At 37.6% G+C, this 23,888-nt stretch overlaps 4 protein-coding genes across 4 annotated transcripts; 3 read left to right on the top strand and 1 right to left on the bottom strand.

The window, feature by feature from the left end:
* Positions 1–5,337: 5,337 nt before the first annotated feature.
* Positions 5,338–5,616, top strand: GCK72_005852 (uncharacterized protein; the record flags this gene model as incomplete). The annotated part of the gene is made up of 1 exon (XM_053725367.1): positions 5,338–5,616. One exon carries the CDS (start codon positions 5,338–5,340, stop codon positions 5,614–5,616), a length of 279 nt encoding a protein of 92 aa, XP_053589561.1.
* A 919-nt stretch (positions 5,617–6,535) lies between these two features.
* Positions 6,536–9,997, top strand: GCK72_005851 (uncharacterized protein; the record flags this gene model as incomplete). Its single annotated transcript, XM_003108980.2, has 6 exons — positions 6,536–7,013; positions 7,710–7,936; positions 8,308–8,668; positions 8,776–8,867; positions 8,913–9,597; positions 9,867–9,997. The coding sequence occupies 6 exons, from the start codon at positions 6,536–6,538 to the stop codon at positions 9,995–9,997; spliced, it is 1,974 nt and encodes a 657-aa protein (XP_003109028.2).
* A 4,699-nt stretch (positions 9,998–14,696) lies between these two features.
* GCK72_005850 (uncharacterized protein) lies at positions 14,697–19,260 on the top strand (the record flags this gene model as incomplete). The annotated part of the gene is made up of 9 exons (XM_053725366.1): positions 14,697–14,764; positions 14,811–15,071; positions 15,175–15,248; positions 15,297–15,460; positions 15,611–15,917; positions 15,996–16,672; positions 16,720–17,661; positions 17,710–19,004; positions 19,050–19,260. 9 exons carry the CDS (start codon positions 14,697–14,699, stop codon positions 19,258–19,260), a joined length of 3,999 nt encoding a protein of 1,332 aa, XP_053589560.1.
* A 425-nt stretch (positions 19,261–19,685) lies between these two features.
* Positions 19,686–20,204, bottom strand: GCK72_005849 (uncharacterized protein; the record flags this gene model as incomplete). The annotated part of the gene is made up of 3 exons (XM_003108774.2): positions 19,686–19,933; positions 19,980–20,148; positions 20,196–20,204. 3 exons carry the CDS (start codon positions 20,202–20,204, stop codon positions 19,686–19,688), a joined length of 426 nt encoding a protein of 141 aa, XP_003108822.2.
* Positions 20,205–23,888: the final 3,684 nt, after the last annotated feature.

Here is a 23,888-nt window from a genome sequence, read left to right as displayed (position 1 = left end):
CCCATTGATTTGTGATCTTTCTATGTCTTCAAAATGTCACATTTTCTTTCCCTTAGTTTTTTCTTCTTCTAACAAACCGCTGTGCTGTGTAGTTGTGTATCACATTTTTTTGCCGCCCCGCGCCGAGATGAAGACGAGAGTTCGGGACGGAAAAGTAGTAGTATTTGCCAACCGAACACCATGTATTTATTTACCTCCACAAATTTTCACCCTTCTACCTTTACTCCTTTTCTTTTCGTTTAACTCTCAAATACTAGTTCGTATTCTTATGACCGTTCTTTTTTTTTGAAATAGGATATGAATACTCTCTACAGTACCTTTTCTTAACAACAATCTAGGTTTACCGTTACCAAACACCTGCATTCTCTGGCAACCCGCTTTTCATCAGGTTTACAGTCAAATCCTTTTTCCTATTCATGTCACATGATCCAAACTTTTTAATAAAGTTGAAAGTTCTGAAAAACTCTTAAAATATTGTTTCCTCAGTCGTCCTCTTACTAGTACTTTACGCCTCATCAAAGTTCTTTTGACCTTTTTGTGATGAAGGATATTCTAACAGTACAGCGATAACTAATCGAATTACATCGTACTTCTCAATTTATTTATCATTCTATTTTTGCAGAGAGGGGAAGGTTCTATGATGGGAGCTCGACAATCGACGACATCACATCACGACACTTTTCAAGGTGAGTTTTTTTTTTGAAAATTCAGCTTTCAATTCAAAAAAACATCGGAAATAAGACATATTCATTCCGAGATCCATTAATTTTAAATATTGAACGACTTTCTTGTGTTTTCAATCAGAACCAGAATCATCCTCTAAAAATCTAAAATTTTGAATTCATATGAAAATTTATTATCGATTGTAAAATTTAAAATACGAAACTCAGCCAACTTGGCTCCAGTGACCGATACTTCAAAAGATAAGAAAATATGAATCGTTTGATAAAATTGGCTACCTTAACACTTCAAATTTACGTGCGTTTCCTTCCAATCCAATAAATTGTCTCCGTCAGAGAACACACGAACAAGAAGAAACGAAGAAAAAACAAAGTTTATTGGTTCTAGATGAGGGGTTTGTTGAGTTTTGTACTGTTGATGAAGGGATTAGAGACGGGATAATCTCTACTTTCGAAATAGGTGAAAAGGCTTATAGCAAACTTGTACGAAAGTATAATCTTTTTTTCTTTTCTGATTTTTTCCTTCGGTGTGATTGAATTTGAATTTCGATGTAATCAATCAAACATCTACTGTCTGTTGTATACAACGACCTTTCTTTAGAGTTTAAAAAGAAAGGCGGTGCCTAGATGGATATCTACATAATTGGTAGATTTCGTTTTCTTTCACTTTCACTCCATTTTTCTTTGTTCTTGTTTCGATGCACTAATGATCTGAAATCTCCTTGGAATCAGTTTGAAAAGTATATTCGTTCGGCGGCAAAAATATTTCAGCTTCTCTCGCTTTTTGAAACTTTTGCTCAGTCTATTTGCTCAATTTTAACAGTAAATGATTCCATTATACTGAAATAACTGAAAATTGAAGTTTAGACCCGACAAAATGTATTAGTTTTATTAAAATTCAAAAAGCGCGCCCAACGTCGGTGTTCGCGGAGTTGTGTACCGTACTCTTTGTTTTTTCTTCGACAGCGATTTTTATAGATTTTTTCTCTTCGAAGTTTCTGCTGACTTTTCTGACTTGGCGAATCAATGTTTCCGTCATAACATTTTTAATCGATCTATTTATTTGAAAATCATGTGTTGTTCCTCTTCCTTTCCTCTTCATTGATTATTCCTTTACACTTTTCCTCTACCTAACCAGTCGTTCCCCCGATTCAAACGAATTTGCGAAATTAGAGGTAAAAAAGAGAGGGAAGCCAAATTTTAGAACATATTAGAACATAGAACTAATATTTTTATTTGTTTCATCGGTGTTGAGTTTCCGATCTTTGCGTGATCTCCCATATCGCTTACGATCTTTCAAGCTGATCTGTTTCGCGATATATTTTTTTGCAATGATCATATGATCTAGAAGAACTTTTAGGTTTCTTCACACCAAAATTTGTGTGATCCACTGATCGGTGAATATTAAACTTCAAAACAAAATTCAGTCATAAAAACTCGGGACTGCTTTGCATTCTATTCTGCGCTTCCTTTTTTTTGTCTTCACCAACTCTATATTGTGTCATGTGCCAATGCCACCCAGCAAAAGAAAAAAGAAGAAGCCGTTGTCTTTTTCTCTTCTTCTTGTTTCCCTTTTTCTCTTCTTTTGACTTATGGAAGAGCCGTGGTCGGTTCTCACTTTCAGTATACTTTCACTCGAGATTCTATCTTGTTTAATTTCAAATTTCAACCACCTTCTACACCCGACACTATTAGAACAACCTGTTTTTCTATGTGACTTAGATGATCGTATTATTTACAAAAAAGTTAAAGAATTGACGACCTTGAGTCTTCCTCTTTCTCGTTCTCTCCATCTCGACTTTGACCAGTACTAACACGAAAATACATTCGATTTTTAATTAGTTTTTCAGTGTTACAACACTTTCAAATGCATTTAAAAAATGTTTCTAAATGAGGAAATCAGAGAAAAAAATAACAAAGAAGATATTATGTTATCACCCTTGACTAGCGCAGATAACCGGTCGTCACGGGTTGCGCGCATAAGCCTCTAGACCCATCTCGCAACTTTATTGCGTGCTAATAGCCGAATGTTTTGCTTCGTGTTTTTTTGGATCGAAGACAACAACTACTATTGTGTCACCTATTCATAATAATGCTTCTAGCCGAAAACACCATTCAATGAGCATCATAGTAGACTAGTTTCCACTTATTTTGCCACCTTTGGTATCAGAGAAAGATAATTTAAAATAGAAAAATACCGAAAACAATAGTAGTCTCTCAAATTTGCATAAGAGGGAAGTTAGGAAATTTTTATTGGACATCTAAATCCTCGCTTCGTTTCACATTTTTCGCTTGTTTTTGCCTCTCTTTGTTCGATTGGCACTAGAGGAATGTTTTGGAGAGTAACAACCCCCAACCAACAACATGCAATGAATTCTACATAACGCGCTCTCTCACCGGACTCTTTTCTTCTTTTTTAATTTGTTATTTTTGGAGATAAGAAACATTATTTCAAAAGTTTCAAAAAGAGCTTCCTCCGCATTTCTATGGAATTAAATACTTGAAATAAGAATATAACTATCATATTCGGTAAAAGTGATAAATAAGACAAGTTCTCTCGAGACTGGAAATAATTGCAACAGTTTGTGTAATACTAAGACTAGAACTCGTTCCACAAACATAGTTTAACTTCTAATCAAGGTGTATAAAATTAAGTAGACCTTACCGGTTTCTCAGATGTTTCAATCTCAATTTTCCTGTGAAAGTTTTTAAACATTTGAAAAAGGTGATTGTTGGTTTAGTTCTTCTTTTAATCGGTGAGCAGTCTCTCAGAAATAGATGCACGCGTAGTATATTTTAGTATTTCTTGCTGGCCGTTTTCAAAAAATCTCGCGAGAGTTTGTTGTGTAATAAGTTGAAAGACGAAAAAATCGGGGTGGCGGAGAGGTTACGTACAGTTTAAACATACATTGTGAAGGAGATATAGATAGAAAAGAGTCGGTCGAGACGAGAAAGTTCGCTTATGTGATGATGAAAACTGGTTTCTCTTTTACTCCCTCGGCGTTTGAGTGTCTCTCGTTGCCATTACAATTTCACCTCACAACCTTCAACCTCTTTCGTTTTTTTTTCTGTTTTCCACTCTTCAAAAAGGGCCTAGTTTGGATCAGTTACTTGTTAGTAATGCCATCGGAAACTACTCATCACATGATGATCGTCGTCTCGCATCTGTTCGGTACAGTCACAGTTTCATCTTCTTCGCCGACAACATCGTCTGTTAGAAGCGGTCAGTTACACATGTGAAACAAAAAGAAGAGTTATAGGGTTGTGAAGAGATTCGTGCCGTTTTTAAACTATTTTCGAGATAAGTCACGTGTATTACGCAGCGCTTTCTATCATCACTAAAACTTCAAGTAAATCGTGATCATTTTTCACCGACCAATTCTTTTCCTTCTTTGCTTATCAAATCCTAGTTAATCGAATTGATTTATTTTAAAACAACGAAAACAACGAGATTCTGTTTCCTCCAATCAACCTTCCTTCTTCATAATCACTGCCCGCGAAAAGACTTGATGAAATAAAATATTTTCTAAGATGAATATATAATTCTGCAAGTGCGGAGGGGGGATCAGAGGCTGGGATTAGGCTATCACATTGCATATAAGTTTTTTCGTGAAAGGCATCTGGATTAATATAGACGTTTCTCTACTAAAAGTTTTACTTTTTAGTTCGATGTTTTCTACGATCAAACTCAACTGAAATTGTTCCTTTTCCATTTTTATTGAAGTAGTTACAGTTCTGGATTATTATTTCAATCTGATATAACTTGGCGGTATTCCAAGAACCTGGATCCATCGATATTTGCTCTAGGTTCTCTTCTCCGCCTCGCCGTTAAATATCATACTGACTCACACGTATCTAGCGTGTAATATGAACTGTCATCCTACTTTCACTCCTACGCTTGCGCACTCATTTTCTTTCTGTAGCAGCAGCTCATTGGCGCCCTTTCTGTGCTTCTTTTGAACAGTCGCTCACCCCTCTTACTCCACTTGATCTTCCCAATATACACTACTGAAAGACATTGCAGGTAGAAAAGAGACAAACTCGCCCTCTCTTTTTCCTTTCTCCACCTGCACGCATTTTGCGCTTTTGTCTCGTTTCGCCTCTCTTTTTGTTAGTTTGTTCGTTTGATATACAACAATACCAATATGACGACAGACTGTGAGAAGTTGGAATTTTCCTTTTCAAAAAATCAATATCCGAGCGTTTTGAACAATTCATCTTGATTCCATTACTCCTTAAAAAATATAAGATTAAATCGATTTCCAACGAACCATCTCAATATATTTACGATAACCTGTAGTCACATGTCTCCCCTTTTGGCACATTCTACTCTCACTGCGTCTCGTTATCTCTCCTTCTCGTTTTTGTATTTTTTGTTCACATTTCAGCACAGTGCTTTTCTTCTTTCACATTTTTCGTACTGCATACATCTATCTTTCATTTTCTTTTTGTTTCTTTCTTCAAAATACAGTTTTTGTGTTTATTATTTTTTCAAACCGTCACTGGTTCGCTCATGTTCAAGAATTCAAGTTACCAATATAAGATAACAATCGAAATGAGTATTTTCCTCGTTCCCTTTCTCGTTCTTCGTTTTTAAACTGATTATTTTACTGTAATACTAATTATTTCTGTGTACAGAGTGACGGATAACAACAAAATGATAGAGGATGAATCGGATTTTTATTCAAATTACGAGAGCAATCAAGAGGCATCTGAGGACGATGATTATGACGTTGTAATGAGTGATGAATCTAGCGACAGCGTATTCTCAGAACCTCCGGTCCTCGTAGCCGAAACTTATAACGATGAAACTATGTCTACTGAACATGATGAGCACGAGAGTAGTTTCTCATCAGACAGCGAAATGGAAAGGCTCGTCGAACTTAGATCAGGTAAAAACTTGAATTTCACATTTTCCGGATACCATTTGGAGTGAGATTTTTTAGTCGTCTATCAATATTTTGAAATTCCATTTTTAATCAAACATATATTATTATCAGACAGTTTGTCCTGTTTTCGTTCAGATTCAAATTCAGACATTTAAGTCTACAACCTACTATTATACTGATAATACAAACTGTATATAACTATTTTTCGTGTTTTCACCCACTAAAGTTATTTACAATTAGTCCCCATCGCTGTACCGTCTACGAATACTTCTCAGTATAAAGTTTAGTATTGATAAGAATCGTATGAGTTGACAAAAATATTGACAAACAAATGGTCTTGTGTCATCCGTGCTTGTAGCTGCTAGTTCTGGACAGTCCCCCATCCCTCCCACTTATTTTCTTTCTACACACCTTTCCTTGCTTTTGGAAATCGAGAGAAACGAGAGGAAGACTGTAAAGCCCGGTCCCTCTCTATTCCTCGTCCTCTACAGTATTGGAATCGGCAGCAAGTCCTTCTCCACCACCTCCTCCTCCGATTGCCTATTCATCTTCATCTTTCCGCATCTCTCGACGAAGCACTGCGCCGCGCGCCTCCGAGAAAGCGAAACGAGACGCGAAAGTGCGCGAGGGCTTGCGCGAGGCTTTCTTCTATTTCTCCTTCTTATTCTGGCTGCCGCTTACGCCCGCCGACGGTTGGACGATCAAGCTGACGAAAAACGTTGGCAACATACACGGTTTTATTGATTTGCTACTTCCTCAAGTTCAAGATTCCATGAATCTAGCTGAAATCTTATTACCTCTATTTCGTTAATACTACTGGTGACTGTTTATTCTAACAATTCTGGGTCACTAGGACTTTCACCTTCGTCAGCCCTCTCATTCACACACTTTCTTGTGTGTCTATTATATTCTTCTTCTATTATTTTCTTGTCAAAAATTTCCAACTCTGATTCTATCAATCTCAAAATGAATCGAAAAACACTGATCAATGATTCCAATGAAGTGTCCAGGAAGCTGAATAGTCTCAGATCAGGAAGGAAAGAATGTCTTTCGCTGATCCAGTCTTCGAGTTATAAAAATAACACTCCAAGTTCGTCTTCATATCAACGTTCAAGTCCTTATACAAGAAAACGTTGCCAACAGGAGAACCTGCCAATTCGTGATCAAAAAAGGAGGAAAAGCCTTGATTTGATGGCTGCATCCTTATCATCCTCAATGTATACATCACCAACAACCCTTTCTTCCACATCTTCTTCTTCTTCTTCAACTTCCTCATTATCCTCATATACCCGATCCACAATTCCAATAATTACTCCTGATTTGGTGGAACAACTGAGTCGAGAGATAATTTATAGTGTTTTCCATGCTGCAGCTGCAATATCAACAAATGCAGAAGAGTATACTTATAATGTCAGCAATATGTTGCTGCAGTACATGAATGACGGTAAATTTTCATTAAATTCTAGAATTGTTTCTCTTCGAAATAATTAGGAAATCGTATACACAATACGAGATTCTCATCTGGTTCAAGTCTTGAGGACCGATTGATTTCTGCTGTAATACATGTCCATTGTTCTACACTTTCCTATATCACTACCACCGTGTCCAATTTTCATAATACTGTTCACTAGAAATTTCACTTTTACTACAGAAACTAAACTGTTTTTTGATAACAACGGTTCGAGAACCATCTGAAGATAGAAGTAGAAAAAGCGATTTTCATTCTAGTTTTCCATAGCAATATCGATGGCATCACAACACTTTGCCTGTTTGTGCTTTACAAACATATATTTTTCCGCGTCACAAAACGGCGTCAGCATGCGGAAAACAAACATTTATTTATTTTCCCGGACATTGCATTGCGCACCAACAGCGCTGGCACAATGTAAAAAAACGGAAAAATAGCTTTTCAGCACACATATTTACTGGAATGGACGTAACTTTGAAAACTGTTCTTGTAACTAAAGAAACGCATAGATCATAAAACAAAAATAATTGAGTTTAGAGAAGTCATTCAAAGTCGTACCAAAAAAATGATAGATCATTTGTGAATGAGAAAGATGGCGAAAAAATCAAGATAACTGTAGAGTATGAATGTACCCGTGTTCGAGAAAAGCAACTTGAATGTTACATTTTTCAGTGTCGCCATCGTCAGAAGCATGCTCCACCAGCTCATCAGCTTATCATCGAGCAACCAATAGTTCTGCCAATTCGACAGCTTCATCTGCAGCGGGATCACACCATCATTCTGGATTGACGGGGTCCTCTCGACCTGTTACGCAGACACGAGAACGAAAAAGTTATACAACACATAATGGAAGATCAGCGCCGATGCGTAGTTTGTCTCCTGCTCATCCGAGTGCAGTGGTGAGTTGTTTTCTTTTTCAAAATAGTTTTAATTTTTATCAATTGACCTAACAGTGTCACTGACAGATAATATTCATTTCTTTTTCGTATGAATAAAAAAAACAACGGGAGTACACTATTTCCTCCTCCTCGTTCATATGTATCGATAAGAGTGGACAGCGAATAGAATGACTGTGTATATGTGCTGGCTGATATTGATAAGGGGAACTTGTTTTTGAGACTGAGACCTACGAAGCAGCATTGTCAGTATGTCTGTCTAGATGGTGGTTATATTTTTTCTCGCCTCCTGATTAGATCAGCCATCTTCATTCTATCGATTACTCAACAAAATCATTGGCATGACTCTGTTGGACAATCATCGTCATTTCCAGATGAGCGGAATGGATGATCTATTACGACCTGAACGATTTGATCGAATCATGCACATGCCTCCACCTGCACAATATATTCAAGAACAACACTCCTGGAATCCGGAAGACCGATCACTAAACATTTTTGTAAAAGATGAAGACAAATTCACATTCCACCGCCATCCAGTTGCTCAGAGCACAGACTGTATTCGTGGGAAAATAGGTTACAGTCGTGGATTCCATGTATGGCAGATTGAGTGGCCAGAACGTCAACGAGGAACACATGCTGTTGTTGGAGTTGCTACAAAAACAGCACCTTTACACGCTACAGGTTATACTGCATTAATCGGAACAACGAATGAAAGTTATGGTTGGGATATCAGTGAGTTTTTTCCCCCCTCTACTATCAAAACGTTAAAAACAGTTACTTTGAAATGAGAAGCTGGAAAGAGCCATTAAAGAAAAAGTAGCTAAATTTCAATTTTACAGCGAGGCGAGAATGTCATCATGATTCAAAAAATACAATGACGTGGAGGTACCCATTCAGTAACAGTCGAGATGTCTATCACGTCCCAGACAAGGTACGTAGCCTTCTTTCTACATAAAAAATTATATTTATATTTTAGTTTTACTGCATTTTGGACATGGATGAAGGATATATGGCATTTGCTACTGATGAAGAATATCTGGGAGTTGCTTTTCGAAATTTGAAAGGGAAGACGTTGTATCCAATCGTTGCTGCAGTATGGGGACATTGTGAGATCAGTATGCGATATCTTGGATCCCTTGAACGTGAGCTCATTTCTTTCGATTCTCCACCTTCAACATCTCGACGACTTCCAATGAGATCATCACTGCCTCACCACCGCCGCCCCTCTCCTCCACGCCCACTTTTTCACTCTCCAGCTTATAAACCCCCACCTAGAACTAGATATCCCTCCAATTCTCCTGCCGCACTGAGAGCCGCTGACGCACAATCTCCTGTTTTACCTTTTTCTCCATTTTCTGATCTTGCGAAAATATTCTCTTTTTATGATCTTCAGGCTGGCGGAGCTTCTAGTTCCTCTAGTTCTTACTCACTTTTCGAACCACCGGCCGAATGGCAAAAGTTTGACGATGAATGTTCAAACGAGTCACCCAGACGTGATCCTTCGTTTGATGGATCAATTGTTCTGGATGAAACACCTTGTGCATCTTCGTATCAATCTCTTTATCTACCAGCTCCTCCATCAGTAAGAGCACCTAGCGAGCTTTTCGGACCGCCATTAACTCCCGGTGATTCGCAAATGCAAGCTGACGGCTCAGAGCTGGGTACATCTATTTTATAGGTTTTTTGTACCAAAAATAAATATTCAGTAAGGGAAGAAGATAGGAATACTGATGCCACTGAAAAACAATATAATGGGATACCGTTCACACGAAGCTTTTGTCGCTCGCTCCTTTCGTACCTATATCGTGCACCTTGGTTAAATAAGTATTTGTCCCAAATTTCTGAATCATTTCATATGCAAATCCCCTTGTCTCAGTGATAACATACCAATTTGAGAGTTCCCTTTTGATAACGTGAATTGTTATTGCAGCCGAGCCTCTATCATTGTCCGAATTGTGTCGACGTCGAGTACGAATTCAATTGGGACCACAACCTGAAGAAAGTATCGAGGAGCTGATGATTCCACCGATTCTCAAGCGATACCTGATGTATCAATACTGATTGCTGATCACGATCGCTACAAGTTTTTCCTTTCTTTCCAGATAATTCACTTTTTGAATTTCAAGCTGTGTGCCTTTTTTCGCTTCCCTCGTTTCAAAATCGAAAGTTTTTTTCAAAACTTTCGATGATTGTATTTTTCAATGTATAGTGTCTTATAGCTTCTTCTCCCTTTACAAAAATATTCGTGGGCAAGTAATAGTCCACTCTTTCCCTTCCCCGTTACGGGTTTCCACCCTCGGTTCACACATTTCTTTTTCATTCATTGTCTCATTTTAAGATGCTTAAAATCCCCGTTTTATTTCGAATATTGTTTTGCCTCCTCACAGTTTAGCCCATTTCTTCTGCCAACTAATCTTACCTTTATGTCTTCTGATGTAAACTAACACCAACGAATTCACTTCATTGTTTCATTTTCTTGCTTTTCTTTTTTGATTGTCTTTATGTTGAATCAAGAATTCATACAATCAGGGGTCAATTTTTCTCTCGCGCTCTCCTTCCCACTTTCCCAATTCTTTTTTTGGTGATTTACGGATATGTTTTTTACATTTTGTGTTTTGTCAATGAACTTACCGAAATTCTTTTTTCAAGACAATATTGAATAAAATGTGGATATAAATTCTTACTCAAAGAGTACTAATAGTACTGTTAGGGTAATTTTTAGCAATGGCTGCGAAATGAACAGACATAAAAGTTTACATATTCTGAGCAATCTACGAACGTTAATTGGTATTATTTATAATCAGTGGATTTACGTGAACCTCTTTCTTACATGTACACAACATTCATAATAAGATCCTTTTCGAGAATTATGAAAACGGGAATCATCCTAACGGAATTTCTGATCAAACTAACTTGATTTGATCGAAATCGATCTAGTACGAAAATCTGGTAACCTTCACTACACTAATAGACACAAATACAGGCGCGCCTGTATCCCCCCGATTTGGGGCTTGGGGTATTTTTCGAGGGGGCATGAGGGTGTATGATGCCGATTTTGAGCATCATACAAAACACGCATGTTTTGGACAGGAATCGAACCAAGAACCTTTTGATTCGCACCGTCAGCACTAACCACTACTCCAAGTGGACACGTTTAAATATCTTAATCATGATTATAATAACTTCACGTCATTTTCGATATTTAAAATTCGTATTTTAACAGCGTGTAATTGAATATAAGAAACCCGAATGATCGAATCAACCAGAGAGTTCGTTGGCAGTAGAAAAATTCGAAATTTTCATGCAAATTCATTTCTAGCGATAGAAATGATCATTGAGAACATGAGCGTTTTTGGGAGGGAGAGCTAAATTTTTAATTAGAATTCCTCCAAAGAAATGCTCAGGTCGCCCCTGATTATTTCAAAGGAGCAGAGGAAAACGAGGAAAAGAAAGAGCTGATTAGGAAACCTTTCCCCCGCGGAAAAAATAGTTTGAACGCAGCATAAGGCGGTAACCCCCGAGGGCTTTGCTGAAATGAATTAAAAGCTGACTGAGCCAAGGGGCGGAGTCAGAGCAAGCTCCAGGGCGTCCCTATTTTAAGGTAATCACTACTTCTAGTGTGCTGAGCCAAGGGGCGGAGTCAGAGCAAGCTTCAGGGCGTCCCTATTTTAAGGTAATCACTACTTCTAGTGTGCTGAGCCAAGGGGCGGAGTCAGAGCAAGCTCCAGGGCGTCCCTATTTTAAGGTAATCACTACTTCTAGTGTGCTGAGCCAAGGGGCGGAGTCAGAGCAAGCTCCAGGGCGTCCCTATTTTAAGGTAATCACTACTTCTAGTGTGCTGAGCCAAGGGGCGGAGTCAGAGCAAGCTCCAGGGCGTCCCTATTTTAGTCACTACTGCTAGTGTGCTAAAAAAAAGATTAAAATTTTCGAATTTTTGAGCACATTTTTGGCTGAATGTGTGTGGCTGAATGAACGTTTTTTGTTACATAACCTTTTTCTAAGGCTTAGGTTTCTTCGAAATTCGAAAAAAAATTGACAAAACGGACTAATAACCGTTTTTCCAATTTTTCCCCGAATTTTTAAGAAACCTAAGCATAAGAGAATGGTGAAAAGTGGTTTCCTACAGGGATCGCACAGATTTTGTAGGCTTTGTACCTCTTTCAGCACACTGATTCTGAATCCCCGAAAAATTCTAGGATGCTGAGCTTAGGATCGGGGTGAGAGCAAGCTCCAGGGCGTCCATGTTTTGAAATAATCAATTATGTAAAACGATAGAATAATGATTGACACTTTCACTCTTTTGTAAAACAAAAATATGCAATGTTCTCGGTGCTTCTTTCTTCAATTGAGTAGTCGATGTAGTGTTAGGTGAAAGAAAAAATTTTCTGAAAAAAGTTTGAACAAGAATTCCGTATTTTGCTTCGTTCTGTTTGCTAGTTTTAGATACAACCATTTCTTGTACCATGTGAACGATTCCAGCTGGTAACCAGCTTGGTCATCAGTGAATTCTCTGTAGGCAAAATTCAATCGTCACGAAATTACAAACGTTTTATGGGAAATGAAGAATGTGAAACACGTGGCCTTTCAAACATGCTGTGAAAAAACTCCTGTAAACAAGAGTTCACGTATTTCTGCTTTCACACCCTCATGCCCCTTTTCGATTAAATACATGTACACCAAATACAGACTTGTAGTTTGTTCATTAAGAAATATTGCAACCAAGTTTTTAAAATACTCGTGAGTATCTCGTGTATCTCGTGTACACGATCGTGTTTTCTTTTCTGAAAAGAAAACCAAAATTTAAACTTCCGCCCATTTCATCACTAGTGGCCGAAAAAAAAGAGTCATGGCCGAGTTTTCCTGCAACATCAGCCACCTTGGGTCTTGCAGCGACACAGTCTCCCACACGCGAAATGCGCAAGCAAACTGTGTTTTTCTCTAGCACTCTCCACTCTCTCGCCGACAAGCCTAATTCAACTGTTCTGTAGAAGATCTTTGAGAGACTGTAACTCGCAAGCAACCATCTGTACAAAAAAGTTGTCAACTGTGAAAATGAAGCCCTATGTCTGATCTATGGCCCTAGTAAAAATTAGCATCTTGGGACAATTATTTTACTTGTTATGAACTCATAAAAAGTACTAAGTTTGACAGAGCATCACGACGGCACTAATTGTCAGAAAGAGCCAATTTTTGAGGGATATGTAGATCAGGTGTATAGCTACACTTTCTTAGTTGATGACTTTTTTCTACAGACGCTTACTAGCGAGTTACAATCGAAAACAGTCGACTTAGTCTCAATCTCGTGGAGAGTTAGGTAGATTTGATGGAGGAGTACAACTTTTCAGAGAAGAGAAATACAAGAAAGTTGTCAACTGCAAAAGTGAAGCACTACGTCTAATCTACATTCCCTTTAAAAATTGGCTCATTCTGACAATCAGGGAAGCCGTGATGCACTGTCAAACTCGGAAGTTTTTAGGAGTTTATAACACATAAAATACGTGTCGCGAGATGTTAATTTTTACTAGGGCCGTAGATCAAGTATAGGGCTTTATTTTCATAGTTGACAACTTTTTTGTACAAACGCATACTAGCGAGTTACAGTCTATCACAATAGACAAGCTCACAGCATTGCACTGAAATAGGAGGAGGAGCATAACTTTTCAGGGAGGTCTCGTACAAAAATGTTGTCAACTGAAAAAGTGAAGTTTTATGCCTGATCTACGTTTTTGTCAAAGTTATGGGTTTTTAGAACAAAATAGAGTTGGCCCTCTGGCATCACTTTCTCTACATACTGTAATATCAGTGGTGAAAGTTGGCACACTTAAAAACATCATCAATCAATCTGTAGTGGACGAAATCACAAGCTGTAAAAAGTAATAGATTCCCATTGAAATTTCAAACTTTTCCTTCGTTTTATTTTTTTGAGAAAATTTTTTATTCGGCTGAAAAATAGAAAAAAGTCCGAAAAAATGACGTTTTTTCAACTTTTTCAACTGAAATTTGATATGATCATGACTCAATGAGTACTGAACAGAATCAATCAAACTAAAGTGGTAAATATTTTTTTCGGGACCCTCTACAATCGCTTCGTTTTATTTTTTCGATTTTTTTTGTTTCCAGACCAAAACCATCAAAAAGGTGCTAAATACCGTTATTGCCCATTACATGGATTACTAATTGTTTTATTTTTAGGTAATTTTTGACTTTATGAAGTATTTCAGATATCAGAGAATCTATCTAAAGAAAACAATTTTCATTCCGAATTAGACATGCCCTTCAAACAAACTATTATTTGAACGCCATTTTCAGTTGTCCATAAGTCGTGTTCTGAATATTTTCCGTTTGAGATTTTTATGAAAATTATAGTTCAGATCATCTTCTATCTTATTCTTTTTTTACCGTTTCGAAATTCGTTGTCTATTCGTTGTACGAGACATTTTTCCAAAATTTTTCATTTCAGATTAATTTTAATGCAAACGCGCTCCCTCTGCATGCGTTAGAGATTTGAGGACGCAGATCGTCGCTTTTCTCGTGAAAACGCTTGCGCATTTCGCGTGTGGGAGACTGTGCAGCGAAATAAAAATAATTCTATTTTTTTTCCCATTTTTCGTTTTTTGACAACTGATAAATTATTTTTGAGATGATTTTCAGCTACGAAGTTTTACAAAAAAAATTTAACTTAATTTTTGTTTTTAATATTGTGTGTACATTTTCCCATTTTTTATTATATCCTAAATTAAATGATTATTTAGGTAATAAAATGGGTGGAGGAAAATTCCGTCATCGTACAAGTAACAAAGGAGCAGCGAAGTTCAATTCTGGATCAGCGTATGTAGTTTGAATTTTGCCCTCAAAGATTTAAACAAGCATTCAGATGTGAAAGCAATCCAACAAGAAGCAAGCATCGTTCAGCTGCGACCGCTGCTCGCAATGCTTCCTTTGGTGGAGCTGGTATGTTGGCCGTTGAAGATCGACCAATGAATTTAGCAGCTGATGATATGCTCTCTGCATTGCCTATTCATTCAATGGACATCGGTTCTTCAAAAAGTATGGTTTCGGAAGGTGGTATTTCGAAGCTTTCCGGATTTACGGCCTGTACCAATCCAGCATTCGACTCTGTTAATCGTGTTTGGAAGTGAGTTTTTTCGTTAACAGTTATCCTACGGTAACTTCAAATCTTTCCATTTTTGTCCTTCACCAAAAACACGAGCCGTAGACTGATAGATTTACCTCTTCAGATCTGGGTCCTCTATTCAAGCAGAGGTTGTCTCGGTTTTGGCAGCAATCGCTGAGGTCATCAAAGAGCGGGATGGTATATATTCCCTCATTAGGCTTAGTATTTTAATCTAGGGGTTTTCAGGAAAGGAAACGGATGTCGAATACTGTGCTGCATTAATGACCGCTCTTGAAGGATCATCACTTGGAAATCCCAGACGTACCGCTGCGATTGCCTACCTTTTGCATTTGATTGTGAGAAAAGTTCCGAAGGAAGTTCTTCAAGCTCAATTTCACAGATTCGTGCAGGTAAGAACTGAATTCAAGTTTTCTCATATTTTCTAATGTGTTTTTTTACCATGCTTGTCAACGGGACCGAACTCGCAGAAAATTATTCAATAAAAACCGTCGTTCCGGTTGTCAAGTTGGTTTTATTGCTATTCAAGCTGATGATTTTAGATCCTCTACACAAAGCTGCTGGAAAATGTTGACAGTACTGAAGGATCAGCACTGAAAAATCTAATTTCGGTGCTTGGTATTATTCTTCGTGCTCAACAAGCTTCTGTTTGGGCGAGCGCTAATACAAGAAATATGCTCGTCTCTGTAGCTGCTCTGGCTGCTCACGACAAGCCTTGGGTTCGTACAATGGCTCGTCGCGTCATTCGTGCTGTACTGACCGACCCTGTAACTGCAACGGACAATGGGCTTCATCCGGCAAGTGGTGCAGTTGGGCAATTGATATTGAATCACATCGAAAACTTTTTGGGTGAGTTGTAACAGCACCTGCAAGTAGAGAAGATTTGGCCAAACCTAATAGGAATGTTTAAATTTTAATATGTTTCAGGCCGCTCGAATGGAGACAACACCAACGTAGTTAGGTATTTGTGTCTTCTCGAAGGCGTTATGCATAAAATGCCTGCAAATCTCTTCAAAAAGATGGCTGAATCTATGCTGAAATGCTTTGCTATTTCTGATTCGATGGTGAAATGTTCATCTCTTCAATGTCTGCACCGCGCACTTCAACGTCAGCCATGTGACTCTGCACTCCCTACCGAGACAAATGCATTACTACTCACCGCTCTCCGCCAATTAGGATCATCAGTAACGGATGTCACAGTTACAGCATATTGGATGCAAGCGTTGGCAGAAGCACATGTCTGTCTTACAGCAAAAGACAGCAAAAAGTCTGTTCAACAAGCGTTCCAAACTCTCCCACTATTTGTCAAGATATTCGAATCTGGAAACGAACAACTTGCTCAAGTAACCTATCAATCCTTGACGCGTGTCATTGAAAACAGCATACAAGACGACTCCGACTGTGGAAAATTCTTATTAGCACAACTGCACGCCGCCATGACAATGAAATCAGCATCTGTCTGGAAATTCATACTTCGAGCACAGATGAAGTTATATGAAACATGTGGCGATGGACTACAAGGATCGGAGCTCACAAAAGTGCTGGAAGATCTTGCCAGACTGAGACAATCTGATGACTGCTTCTGCAAAACTGAACTAGATTTTGTAAGTCCAAAAATGTATTATTGTTTTCTTAGTTTTCGATTATTCAGACTATTGGAGCTGCTGTTCGTCACATTGGCGTGGAACACGTGATGAAAGTTTTATCACTGGATGTGGATCCTGATGCAGCTATTCTCTCTACCGATTTCACTCGTTCCTGGCTTCTTCCGGTTCTTCGTGTAAACATCCATAATGCCCCAATATCTCTCTTTATCTCTCATTTTCTTCCAATTGCGATGAAAATTCACCGACGTCTTCCAACGCTCCAAGCGCAAGTTCAAAGGCTCTACAGTACGTTCCAATTTCAACTCTGGGAACTGCTACCATCTTTCTGCGAGTCACCTGCAGATCTCGAGACATCGTTCCCAGACATTGCCCCTATTCTTGGAGCTGCTTTAAATGAAAGAAAAGATCTTCGAATGACTGTTCTGAATGCGATAAGACGTGCACTCCGATTCTCGCTCGAGCCTGATGCACCGCCGGAGAGGATGGAAGTTATAAGTCGTTATGCAAAAAATTTCATGCCGATTTTCTTCAATATGTACACCGGGTCGATTACGGACGGTGGTTACGATGACAAAGGAGTTCGACTTTCGGTTCTCGAAGCAATTCGATTGTACACTGAAGTCACTCCTGCTGATTTGGTTACCCGTTATGTGGACAGTGCTATCGCAAAATCAAAAGAAAGTGAAGAATCATCCTCGGCTACAACTGCATCACAAAAACAAGCCCGTGTTCTAGATATTCTTTGTGCATTAGCTAAAGTTGCGGAAAATGACAACGTCTCTAAAATTTTGGATACAATCCTGCCGTGGTTCAACTCTATTGATGTTAATGGTGTTCAAAAGAAAGCTTACCGAATCTTAGAAGAAGTCATCCAACGTAGATCTAATCCTGAGATTGAACATCTCCTGGAGACACGTAACGACTATGTGGAAAATGCTTTGTTCAAGCCGATCGCATCAATCAGTTTTCCTGCAAGAGCGTCATACGTGAGTTGACTATAATTTTTGAAACCTTCTCATCTTTGCGTTTTTCAGTGTTCCTGTGTCCATATGCTTTTTGATGGATGTCGATCCATGAAGGAAGTTACTGATCTGACTGAAAAACTCATTGTCAACATTATAATGCTTCTTGACAAGGATAACAACGTGCATACCCGTACAAATTCAAGCAAATGCATTCAATTTGTTTGCAGTAAAATTCTCGATATGGTTGAGGATCCAACAATTGACACCCCATCGGCTGCACTTGAACCCGTGCTCTCAAAACTCTACGAGCTTACAACTCTCACTAGTTCTCAAAAAACGACTGGTGATATTGCTTTGAACGTAGCCAGATCGTGTTTAGTTGCAGCAAACATCATTGCTCAAAAGCAGATAAAAATTCTCAACACAATTGCAACATCCAAGATGATTTCTTTCGCTTGCTCGTGGATTGGAGAAGGTCGTGCCGCTGTTAGAATTTTAGCAATTCGTTTGTTGAGAGTTCTCTGCCAGAAAATTCCCGAAGTGATGCTCCAACAGTTCCGTGAACAAATTCTCAATACAGTCTTCGAAGGACAGTTGACAAGCGATCTAACAATCAAAGTCCGAAAGGCAAATCGACTGCTTTTGGAAGTTCTCGTTGAGAAGTTTGGTGTCGATGTTCTCCAAAAATACACTGACAAGCCCGACTGGTTGAAACAAATGAAGAATATTGAAAAGCTTAGAAAACGTAAGATCCGAAAGGCTGCATCTGGCGAAGGAATGGAACAAGATGGAGACGATGATGATGGTGTTAGTGCAATTAGTGGTTCGAACGTGTCTGGAAAAACCGCTGGCGCTGATACAATCCTTGAACTACTCGAGGACTCCGATGCCGATAATGAAAGTGATTCAGAAGAGCAATTAATGAAAAAGTCCCGCGTCGGAAGTGTTTGGTTGAAAAATGAAGGAGATGGCGATGTACCTATGGATCTTCTCGATTCTTCGCGAATGATGGATCAAATCACAACTATGAATCCGGCTCTTCTTGAGAAGCGGAAGAAGAAGGCATTGGAGAAGCGTCAAAAGGTCGAAGCAGGATTCCAATTCTCGAAAGACGGAAAGATGATTGTTCTTGGTGACGATGAAGAAGACGAAGACAAAAAGCAGATCGGAAAAAGGAAGATGCGAAGTGGGTTCGATGGTTTAGGAGATGATGAAGATGAAGGAGCAAGAGGGAACAAGCGTGTCAAAGAGAACGAAAGTGACTCTGAAGATGGAATTATGTCCGATGACGACGAAGATGATGCACGGGATGCTAAAACTTACATTAGCAAAGCTCCATCATATGGAGGAAAGGGTATCTACAGGTGGGTTGTTTCTCAAACTAAATTTGCAAAAAACTGGTTTTACAGGGATACTTCTGGCAAGTCTCAAGTTGGCAGTTCAATCGGAGTTAAAAAACATCAACGTCAAAAGTCTGATCAACAAAAGCAGAAACCGAAACAGAAAGGAGTTCAGCCGTATGCTTATGTTCCACTTCGAAACAAAACCGCTAAACAGGACGTTCGTCAAATCCTGAAAGCTAAAAGGAAGAGTGGCAAAGGAAAGAAAGTCACTTTTTGAAGATGAATAAGTAAATTATCTTTGTTCTTTGTTTTGGATAGTTTTTTGTTACATCCCATCATAATAATTTGTTTTTGTTGTGTTTTGGTTTCAATAAAGTTGATTTAATAACATAAAAGACAGAAGTTAGTCACAAAAATCGAACTCTGAATGGTCAATAAAGGGGTTTCAAATTTTAAATCAAATTCGCATTCTAAAATAAGTAATATACAGGGTTTACAATTCATAAATTTTCTGTCAACCGAATAAATGATTAAAATGAAAACAACGTTGATTTGCGAAAAGTCAAAAATACGAAATATGATAGTGAGGCAAGAGATGCAAAATGAGAGGTTCTGAACTATACAGTTTGAACAAAAAGGGTCGGAAATTGTTTTTTTTTCTAGTTTTTGTTCCCCGTTTAAACTAGAAAACAAAGTGGGAAATTATGTACAACTGCAAGAAAGGGCCCGCATTCCGTGAATTCGAGTTTTTCTGATATCTTGAGAAGTAAGTGCAACAATCATATCAATACTTCCATAATAGTTTGGAGCACAACTCGGTTCAGGAATCATTGATTGATCTTTCGATGACAATTTCATCATTTGATAATTCTCATCTAATTCATTCGAACATGAACCAGAACAATAATTGGCATAGAAACCGGGTGGACTCAGAATCCAGTCATTCCAACCTGAAATTCTCTGATTGAATGAATGAAAACGACTCATTCGACCTACCAATTTCCGTGAAATTAACATAAAATGGAACAATACAACAGCCAATACAATCTGATTTTCCAGAAAATACAGTATTCGGTTGGAATGTTTCCACTTCGAAATGAGGAGGAGAATTCAGAATATCTTGAAGATCAACAACATTCAATGTGACCGAATTTACGATTTCAATCTGAAAATTATTACTTTTTCTCAAAAAAAAACGTAGAAATGACTCACTTTTATCATCTTCCTAATTTGTCTTTTTTTAACCCATCGTTGAATTGAACTGCTTATATCAATACTATTATTTTCGAGAATTTCTTTAATTTCGAGTCGATGAATATACTGTAAATCCCCGAAAAGTTCATCAACTTCATAAATTATAACACTGATATTCGATGATTTTAAATTGAAAACAATTGAAGCTGACACGATTTCACTATTAATTGATTTCAAAAAATATTGGAAACAATCCAAAACGATTACTCCCGGAGTCGTGCATGACCAACCTGAAAATGGTAAACTATAAGTTGATAATTTTCTTCTTTTCAAACTACAAACTGTCCAAAACTCCCCAACTAACTAAATTAGATTAACTAAATTAGATTCGTATTTTCCCATCAAAAGTTTCCAAATTCATCGAATATTTCGATTCAAAATGTCATTCAGAACTATTACAGTACTCGTAAGGAATTCGTGATTAAAATATGAAAGTTGAACTTTGTTTCCAACAATTCGTATATTTTGTGCCTGTCATTTCGAGTGTTACAGTACTTTCGAAACTGCAATTCCCCCGGTAAAATCAGAAAATAGAGATGTTTGACAGAAAATATCTGAATAAAACAAGTTTGAATACTGAAAAGTTGGAAGAGGCAATTTTTTTACAGGTTAACATCTGAATGTTTTGTACTTTTTATCAATTGACTGCACCGGGAACTAAATTAAAGAGAATAACAAGTAGAATACACGTAGGTACATCGTATTCAAACAGCGTTGCTGCTTCAAACCAATCACTTTCTAATTTTCAAAATTTCAAAAGATATCAAGATGTTTATACGATCGAAAGCCCAAAAACTAAGTTTCCAGTTCACAGATACTAAGTGCTATGCCCTATTGAGAACTCAAGAATTTCTTTTGACTTTAATTTCAGAAGTTCCCATGAGAATTCAATTCAGCAACTGCTGGTTGTATTCCTTTCGCATTTCTCAACCAAAATCATTTTGAATGTAGAAATCTACCGTATTAGTAACTGGTTATGTATTTCAAATTCTTTCAGTAATCATCAATGATTCTAACTTCAAAATAAAGAAGCAGGGCTCAGAAACTCAAATGATCTATCTTGAATTTTCAGTTTTTTATTTTTAAAACTATTGGCTGGAGGAGTGTTTTACAGTATCTCATCCAATAGAAGCGCGCGCAGAAAACATTAACTGTCAGAATTCCTGTGATTGTAAGAGGTCGAAGAAGTTTTTCAACGAGCTCTCAAGTTTTTAATCAACACGTTTCAACTATTAAAACTACGGTATTTCGGGAAATGGTACACCAAATAAGAAGAAATGAAAAGTGATATTGAAGAGTAGGTCAAATTATGTTAAAATCATTATGAATGTTTCAAGGAAAAACAACCGAATTTTAATAAGAATCCTTACTCGTCTGAATCGGTTGAATTGTTATTTTTTCCAAAACTCCTCCATAAATATCATGTTTTGGTGCAGATCTAAATGAATAAGGGATGATTGGACGTTGAAAAAGTTCAGGTGGACGAGATGATAATCCTAATGCATTCAGCACTTGTCTCTGTAATTTCAATCAATATTATGTCTAAATTTGATACGAATTGAAGAAAAGAAATTACCTTTTGTCGTTCAACTGTCATTGTTGAAACAGTTAATAAAATAGAGATAACCGAAACGAATATTGGAATTAAAAGACGCATTTTTTGAACGAACAACAACAATTTCAAGAGTTGAAATGTTCTTATCAATTAGTCTTATCAAATGCTTCCTTTATGAATATTTCATCTGAATCCACCGCCCCGTACTTTATAAAAGTCCAAAAGAATGCCAGTCATTACGAGACTTTCACACTTCAATCAGACAACTGATAAGCCAATTAAACCTTTCCCCTCCTCTGGTAACAGTAAGCCAATCAAAAATCGTGGCGAAAAGAGAGAATTATTGAAAAGAACGTACTTAAAAGATAACCTGTGATGAGAAATAAGGAACTATTTGGAGATAAAAACTAAAGATCGATTAATTTTTGATTGGCATAATGATGAAACACCGAATCAAATCAATCACATTTGAGATCAAATCACACGGAATTTTCAACACGAAAAGACATTGTTTGACGTACTTGTAGCTTGATCGACATGAATGAAGACTAAAAAGAAGCGTGATAGAAAGACAAAGTTTAGTCTAGGATCATATTGGAACCAACAACGGAACGGTAGTGAATGAGATGAAAATGATGAGTTCAGAAGCTATGAAAAGTTGTATATGAGCACACTATCAGCTTCCAGTCTTCGGAAACTTCAGCTCATTTTGTTGTCAATCGAAGGATACCTGTTCAGCCAATCAGACTCTGTACTGAATCCAGTTATAAAATCTGAAAATAAGTTGTCTTTTTCCGAAAAGAGATCCCTTCTTCCTCTCAAATTTTCTCATCTTACTTTCATCTCTTTTTGTTTCCCTAATTTGCATCTCTTAAAATTTCTATTATTTTTTATCCGCTCGTCATCATCATTTTTCATCATTTCCTTCTTTATCCTCTTTCTAATTTCTAATTTCAATTTCTAATTATCCATAGAATATAGAATTGTTTAATGAAGGGACAACCATTCGGAAAGTGGCTGAATCATCAAGAAAAATGAAGGATAACTATAGTTTCTTCGTTTCTTTCTATCGGATATTGTCATAGGATTAATTAGATCGAAAAATGAAAATTACCTCAGTTTTTGGAGAAAAAGAGAGGATCAACTAAGGCTCGGTTGAGCATAGCATTTGCAGAATAAATTAGAAATATTAGTAAACATTTGGGGAAAAAAGAGATATTTTGCAGTTATCAGCTGATAACTGCAAATGAAATTTTCAGGAGAATCTTGAGTTCAAGACATAGGATGAGTGAATTCTGAAACGATGAAAACGGGTATCTAATTCAAATGTACCTATCTAATATATCTAATATCATTATAATATTATTTCCGTAGTATGGATGTAAACTTCACACTGTTAAAATTGAACAAGTAATTGCAAGTAGTTTTCAGAACAACATAATTTCGACAACGTCTTATTCAACTTTATTCAGAAGTGGGTTTCTAGAATACTCAAATCATTCTCGTTGTTTCCCTGAACCTTAATTTCAATATCCAAATATTTCGGTTTTGGTCTCTTCTTCCCCTCCCTCTCTCTCTATTTGGTTGCCTTTCCCTCTTTCATCGAATCTGCAGCTGCAGTGTCTTCCGCTGGCCGTTTCCGGTTGTACGAATTGTCTCATCAAGTCATGGTGTTGGTGGGCACCCGCTCCGTTTAATTTGATCCCGAAGAAGCATGAAGAATTGAAGCTCACTGAGCACACAAACACATCCTAACTGCCATTCTTCTTTTTCGCTTACTTCCTTTCATCAATACTATAAAAGAGATGGAAAAAGATATAATGATGAATCCCTGAAGAACTTAATTTTATATAAACAATATATATAGAAGAGGCAAAGGAAAATGAGAGCATCACATCTGGTAAGCACTACTACTACACTGCATATGCTCATTCACTTGCCCAATGCTTCATGCTTCATTGGCTCAAGAAGAGACGAGCATACACATACACACACACACACACACTTCTCCATTCCGGTAAGCTCTTCTTCAAGAAGTACCAATATAAGCTTAATTAGAAAACGAGAGAAAATATGTTTGTGTCGATTTCCCTTTC

This window comes from Caenorhabditis remanei, chromosome II, assembly GCF_010183535.1.
Source record: "Caenorhabditis remanei strain PX506 chromosome II, whole genome shotgun sequence".
Lineage (NCBI taxonomy): Eukaryota > Metazoa > Nematoda > Chromadorea > Rhabditida > Rhabditidae > Caenorhabditis > Caenorhabditis remanei.
The sequence above is the reverse complement of the archived record's forward strand: the minus strand, read 5'-3'. Positions and strand labels throughout refer to the sequence as shown.